The sequence below is a fragment of the Lycium barbarum genome, chromosome 7 (genome assembly GCF_019175385.1).
Source record: "Lycium barbarum isolate Lr01 chromosome 7, ASM1917538v2, whole genome shotgun sequence".
Classification (NCBI taxonomy): Eukaryota; Viridiplantae; Streptophyta; class Magnoliopsida; order Solanales; family Solanaceae; genus Lycium; species Lycium barbarum.
Genome location: NC_083343.1, coordinates 4,969,325 through 4,976,671, shown reverse-complemented (window position 1 = coordinate 4,976,671; position 7,347 = coordinate 4,969,325). Strand labels below are relative to the sequence as shown.

General features: G+C 31.0%; 1 protein-coding gene across 2 annotated transcripts; it reads right to left on the bottom strand.

Moving 5' to 3' along the window:
• Positions 1-7,347, bottom strand: LOC132602977 (uncharacterized). 2 transcript variants are annotated; one of them, XM_060315807.1, is made up of 9 exons: positions 5,521-7,337; positions 5,243-5,308; positions 5,030-5,132; positions 4,690-4,758; positions 4,401-4,548; positions 4,200-4,269; positions 3,410-3,475; positions 493-615; positions 1-314 (listed from the first exon to the last, which is right to left on the bottom strand). In XM_060315807.1, the coding sequence occupies exons 1-9, from the start codon at positions 7,010-7,012 to the stop codon at positions 136-138; spliced, it is 2,316 nt and encodes a 771-aa protein (XP_060171790.1). In that variant the 5' UTR covers positions 7,013-7,337; the 3' UTR covers positions 1-135. The 2 variants fall into 2 exon arrangements, with proteins under 2 accessions (XP_060171790.1, XP_060171791.1); XM_060315808.1 differs by having other exon boundaries at positions 35-314; positions 493-611; positions 5,521-7,347.

The window sequence follows — 7,347 nt, the reverse complement described above, 5'->3', positions numbered from 1 at the left end:
TGAGGAAGAAAATGACTTTTTATTAGGCAATATAAGCTAAAACTTCAATTATTTACTATGACAAACAACTATGTACAGTAATATGAAATGAAGACTGTCTTTATACATCTCAAATATTTGCTAATTTTTTTCCCTTTAATGTGTTTTCTTTTGTTTTTTGGATTCCATTAAACTGGATCTTCTCCCAATTTTCTTCTGTCTTTCAATTTTTTCTTGCCAATAATCCTCGGTTTCTGTAATTTCATCTTCACCTACCCATCCTTCTTTCATCAATTTCTGTTGGTAGTACCTAAATCCCACATACAGCATAAAAACTGCAAAAAAGAAAGAAAAAAAAATTGTTGATTATATCCAAAAAATTTATTTAACAAAATAATGTTTGAAAATTTATTCAAGTAATAATTAAAAGTTGCATCTGCATAAATAGAAATGAAGGAAAAGTGAATATTTTTTTCTCAAAAAAATAATAATAATAAAAGATAGTAATATTACCTGTCCAAATCCTTGCAGATATTGAAGATAAATTCCAAATGAGTGTGAATATTGCAAATGCAACTGCTTTCTTGTGAGTACAAGATACCCAAGCATCTCGAAAGCGTCTAATCCAAAACGTACCTTCATATTGCAAACATTTTGTACGTTACAAAAATTTTAATTTCTCAAAAGAAATAAAAACTAAAATCATCAAAGATTTTGGTGGGACGGTAAGTATCCCTCCACCTTTAATCAGAGATCATGAATTTGAGCCAGAAATGAAGTCGCCTTCGACAAGAAACACTTTAGCCTTGAATTCAGATTAATCAGTCCTCAAAATGGTTACCACACACATCGGGTGATAAACAACAAAGTTAAATAAAAGCAATATACCAAATGTTCACCTTAACTATTTATATATTTTTAGCATTTAACTTTTTACATGCTAATAATGTAAAATAATTTTTACATCATCAGGTCACTTAAAAAATAACTATGGGTAACTGACCATAATAAGGAACTAGTCACCTAAGACTTAAGGCAAATAACATGCTACTAGCTACATGTTAAAATTACAACGTAAAATTTTCATGAAATTTGAAGAAGACTTGTATTGGTACATCTTCTCCGACAATCAACGATTTAGACCATAAGATTATGAACTCTGAAGGCTACAATTTATAAATAATCACTTTTCAACCTTGCAGTTAAAAAACAACCACAACTAATAAAGTTCAAATTCTATAATTGAAACTTCAAAATATAACCATGGAATTTCACTTGTGAATTTTAAAACTCTTTTGGGTCAGTAAACGTTATTTCATCAAATTCTAAATGTGATGCAAGAGTAAGACTAGGTAGCCAAACATTAATAGTATACAAGTTTCTTGCTTCCTTTCAAAAAGAGTGTCCATTTGGCCATTTGCACACCCCTTAAAAAAAATATTACTCCCTCCGTTCACTTTTATTTATTTATTTTTGACTTTGCACACCTCTTAAGAAATAATAAATGAAGTGCATAATTTACCAATGTGGCCATATTAATTGGTGCATACTTTTTATTGGATTTGAAAAATGATTTGAAAGTGAGTAATTAATACTATGGGTAAAACAGGAAAAGAGAAATAGTATTCTCTTGATATATATGGTAAAAGTGACAAGTAATAGTGAAAATCAATTTTTAGAATACTGGACAAGTAAAAGTGAACAATGGGAGTAACTTCTAGCCAAAAATAGATAATTTGACTAAACTACTTTCAATTAAATAGGTATTGGAGTTTAACCACTTAACACTTAATAAGGGCAAATATGAACAAATAAGGTTAATTTTTTTTTTATTTTATAAGTAGACACTCTTTTTGAACAAAACAATAAATATTAAGTGAACACTCTTTTTTAACCGGAGGGGAGTAATAAATTAAGCTTTAATTTTGCTTACATTATCCTTACATAATGTAGAGATTAAAATACAGAATGCTATATTTTAGATTGATAAAGATTGAAATGGACCACTTAGATTAAAATATATATATATATTTTACTTTTCAAGACAAACTTTTAATTATACCTTAAAGAAAAGTTCCGCCTTATGGGGCATACTTTTAGTTATGCCTTAACTAAAAGTGTACCCCATAAAATATAACTAAAAGTATGCCCCATAAGGCGGAACTTTTCCTTAAGGCATAACTAAAAGTTTGCCTTAAGGAAAAGTTCTGCCTTATGAGGCATACTTTTGGTTATGCCTTAATTAAAAGTCTGCCCCATGAGGCATAGTTCCTTAAGGAAAAGTTATGCCCCCTCCGGCATAACTTTAGTTTTTCCTTAAGGACTTTATGCCGGATCCGGTATACACTTCCTCCAGCCCTGCCTTGCGAAATTATTTTTTTATTTTATGCCTGAGCGGGGGTTCGAACCCAGAACCTCAGGTATCCAAGCTAAGGGCAAAACTTAAAGACCACAAATATGAGGGATAAAATTTAAAGACCGCAAATATGAGGGGCAAAATTTAAAGACCACAAGAATTGCCCAAAAGAGACGTTATGTAGTTCATCCAAGGGTGTGTACTACAATTTATTAAATATTCCAAAATTTGGTGGGGGTAGGTAATCTATTTAACGGTATTGTTATAACTTCAACTAAGAATTCCAAAAAAATAAATAAAAATGGAGCTGGTAAGATTTTATAATTATCATAAAAATGCTTTATAGATCTTACTTTCTACTTACCTTCACCTTCGTTTTAAAATACATCTTTCGGTTATACTTGCAAAATATATAGTGAATACCTCTCTATTCTTATAGATTTCAGGTTCAAGTCTTGAAAATGAATTCTTTTGATAAAAGGCAGTTTACTTTTTAAAGTGAAATTTCTGGCGCGACTCTAGATCAGTCGAACCCTAAAATGGGTACCAATACACTAGGCGGAAACCAGAAAATACTTTCAAAGTATTGTACACAGAGAGTACAAAAAGAATTTAATTTATTTTATATACACACAGAGCACACGCGTGCACGCACACACTGAAAAAGTAAAAAAAAAAAAATCATTATGAATATATTTTTAATTCGTTGTAACAAGCAACTTGTTGCATATTCTAACTTCTAAGTTACTAACTCCACTTAGTATAGAAGTTTATCTATATTTATTTTTTAAATAGCCTGTAGTGTAAATATTATTTTAAACTATTAATTAAGTAGTAGTGTATATATTATATAAGTTAAATTGATCTAAAAATCGTCAAAGGTTATGGTGAGATGGTAAGTATATACCCGTTCATTCTTGACTAGTGTCTTGGGTCGAATCTTGGGAATGGTAATCTTTGACAGAAGGTGTTTTGCTCCCAAAGTAAGACTTTTAGACACGAATCCAAATAATCAGACCGGAAATTAAAAGAAAGAAAAAAAAAAGGAAAAACAAATGGCGAGAGATTTTTTACCATAGGCAGTTAACTGCGTGGAATAAGAAGAACAGACTTTTGGTAAGATGAAAACTCCAAAAAAGCCTACAAACAGCCAAAAAAACAAAGTGTCAGCATCAGCTATGTTGAGTTAAAAAGGTAAACAGAAGAATGTTCAGTTATTTATATCTCTGCTTGATCTACTGGAAAATATGTACTTTTTTTTAATGGAAAATATGTACTAAATACCCTATGGATTTAATTATTTTCTTTTATCCAATTTCCTTGATAAACTTTCATTTTCTTTTCCTTTTTGGTTAGGGGATAATTAAATAAAATCATCCCTTTAGAAAGATGTACTTCATGAAATATGCTATATTTTCCCTTTTTGGATCTCTAAGCTTTATTTACAAAGAGATCAAAGTAGGAAAAATCAGGAACAATCTAAGGAAGAATTACAAAAGTAGGATCTATATAAATAGTGGCAAAAATAAGACTTTCGATAAAAAATTCAAGAGTTCTTAAGATTACACTAATATATTTGTATAAAAATGATATTTAACTTATATATAGTGTCATAAATTTTTCAGCCAAAGAATATTCAACCACCAGCCTTAGGTCTATGAGGCTCCATCTAAAAGTCACATATAAAATTCCTCACTTAAAAACTCTTCCTGCTATTACCAAAAAAAAAAAAAAAAAAAGGATTCACAACAAAAAAAAAGTTTTCAAAGTTCCATTCTCTTTGGTATTTTTTTTTCTAACAAAAAAGGGAAAAACAAAACAGTAAAAAAATATTTTTTAACCATGTAGATGCAGAAAAACTCACCCAATTTGGACATCTTCCAAATAGTTATGGAGCTGCCACATCTTGCAAAAATAAACAGCAGAACTGCCATCTGTAGAGGCAAATTTTTGTCAACTTTCTAGTGATTTTCAAAATATTGAAAAAATATAATTAAAGTCAGAAGGAATTTTTTCTAAAAGAGGACAAAAAAGGGGAAATGGGAAAATTTGTTTTTTCCTTTACCTTCATTGTAGTAGCAGGATCCCCAGAAAAAAGGGCTCTAATTTTCAAGAGACATTCATTTACATAAGGCAGTATCAATTTCAGTACCCATACTGCTTCTTCTTCCCCTAATACATATTCACTTGATTCACCTATATCATTTGCACCCCTATTTACCCAACAAAGAAAACAAATAATAAAAATTAGATAAAAGAAATAATGTTATCTACTATAACGATAAAGTTAATACAATGTTATTTTTCGTCACATTAAAGTAACTGAATTTTACCTACTGTAACAAGTTTTTTACCTGAGTGATCTAAATAGAAAGATTGTAGCAAGGTAGACCAGACCCAAGTAGGAAATCACAGAAATGAAGCTGTAAAAAAAGAAAAAAATCATTAATTTTACTTTAGTATTTTTTTTTTGTTGGTTATTTCAAGAATATCGAAAAAAAAAATCTGATTCATTTTCCTTGGTGCAAGTTCTCCTTGACCAACTCGAGCCCCGAGCATAAAGTCGCCTTTATCAGAGAACTCTTTACCCTTGATATGGGACTTCAAGCCACGAATATGAATTTAATCGGGCCCGATACATGTACCAGACACAAGATGGTAAACCGAAAAAAAAAAAAAAAAGTTGTTAATTACCTGATATTGAGATCTTGAGTATAAGAAGATGAAATGATGACAAATGTTCCAAATCCAAAGATTAATGCTGATTTTGATGCATCTCTCCACATAATCAAATCAACTGAAATAAATTTCCAAAACCAAAGAAGAGAAGATTAGAATCAACATTTGCAGAAATGACACATTTTTTGCTTGCAAAGAAACTATACAAAAAAAAAAAAAAAAAATTACCGAAGCTTTGTAGGTTGCTATGTTGTCTTGGGATATTGCTCTGAAATTCTTCATCTGATGTTGGAACTGAAAATGCAGCATAAAATTGATAAGGGATTCAGAATACAACCTTAAAAAACAGAATCATTGGGTATGAAGTCGCCTTTGTTAGGGAGTGTTTTACTCCCAACGTGAGATTTTCCGGCGCGAACTCGAATTTAGTCGTACTTCAATATGGGAACCGAACATCGAGTGGAAAATTTAAAAATAAAAATAAAAAATTAAAGAAATCAATTTGCCTGGTTTGGTTCTTGTTGGACTTGGATGATGATGATGATGATGAATTCTTGATTGACCTGAAATTGGAGGAGGTTGTTTCTTGATAATTGGAGAAATGGGCACTTGTTTTTTCTCATTGTTACTAATATGAACTTTGTTATTCTCTTCAATCACAATCTTTTTAGGCTCAATAATCTGTTCTGCTACACTGATTTCTTTAACATCAACACTTCCCTTTTCAATTTTCTCATCAATGTCTTCTTGATCTTCTTCTTCTTCTTCTTCTTCTTCTTCTTCTTCTTCTTCTTCTTCTTCTTCTTCTTCTTCACTTTCAAGATTTGACTCTTCTTTAAGTGGAGATTTCACTTGAGATTCCACATTGCTTGTTGTTATAACTTTCTCTTCACACACATCAAATTCCTTACAGTTTTCTTCAGTAGATATTTTCCTCTCAATTCCTTCAAATGACCCTTCAAGATCCCTTTTTGACTCATCAATAATATCATCAACAACAACCTTATTTTCCTCAAAACCATTCTTCCATTTCTCTGATCTTGTTTTCACCATTTGAAGTGAATCCCTCAAATTCCCATCAAGACATACAGATTTCACCTTCCTTAATTCACAATTCTTCTCATTTCCATCCTCATTTTCTTCAAGATTCTTCTTTGACTCATCAAGAACATCATCATCAACAACAACAACCTTATTTTCCTCAAAAATCTTTTTACATTTCTCTGATTTTGCTTCCACTGAATTCCTCAAATTCCCATCAAGACACACAGATTTCACCTTCCTTAATTCACAATTCTTCTCATTTCCCTCAAATGACCCTTCAAGATTCTTCTTTGACTCATCAAGAACATCATCAACAACAACCTTATTTTCCTCAAAATTCTTACATTTTTCTTCTTCAAGTTCTTCACTTGATGCTGATTTTGTTTTCACCATTTGAAGAGAAACAGATTTCACTTTTCTTAATTCAGAATTCTTCTCATTTCCTTCCTTATTTGCCTCTGATTTCACTTTCCTTAGCTGAATTCCATTTCTCTCATTTCCATCACTTGATTCACCAAATTTTGCCTTCATTGTTTTAACTGGGCTTTTCTCAGTTCCACATTTCTTGCTTTGAATTGGACTTTTCTTCATTGCATTGTCAGCAGATATAACAGTAGTCAACTCTTTACTTTGTTCATCCAAATTCTTGTTTAATTCAGATCTTTTTTTAACAATCTGAATTGGTTTGCCTTCTAAATTACTCTTAGATTTCCAAGTTTTTCTCTTGTCACTCATCACACCACCACCAACAGCAACACCAACATTTGGCTTTGGCCCCATTTCCAACTTTTTATGAACTTGATTGTTGTTATCTCCACTAGTAGTACTAATTTTTTCATCATTTTCAACTTGTGAGGTTTCTTCTTTTTCACTATATACATTAATCCCACCTTTAACTTCATCAACCACACCATTTCTTGAAATTTTGCCCTTTCTCCTACTAGCCACTTCCATTTTTTTCCCTTTCTGTGTGATTATAGATTCTTGATTATAAATACTATATAATAATGATTACTTTTGGTGGAGGTGGGCTCACTAACTGGTAATCTATTAATGGAAGTAACAGATTTCAGCTCAACAATTGGAGAGTGTGATGAAAGTAATGAATAACTTTGGGATCCTATTAACACCAGAAAGAGAGAGAGTCTCTATTCATTTTTTTTTTTTTAATGTGGTGATTTCATTTATCTTTTTTATTTTTCTCATTTCTTTATATTTGGGTTTCTTTATTGAGTGTAACTATACCAATATCGATTGTCATGGAGTGATAAGTATCCCTTTATCTTTAA

Excerpts from the sequence above, each read along its gene's own strand:
- LOC132602977 (XM_060315807.1), bottom strand. The coding sequence starts at position 7,012 with ATGGAAGTGGCTAGTAGGAGAAAGGGCAAAATTTCAAGAAATGGTGTG. Across the intron at positions 4,270-4,400 it reads ATCCTGCTACTACAATGAAG|ATGGCAGTTCTGCTGTTTAT; the intron begins GTAAAGGAAAAA and ends TTGCCTCTACAG. Across the intron at positions 315-492 it reads ATCTGCAAGGATTTGGACAG|TTTTTATGCTGTATGTGGGA; the intron begins GTAATATTACTA and ends TCTTTTTTGCAG.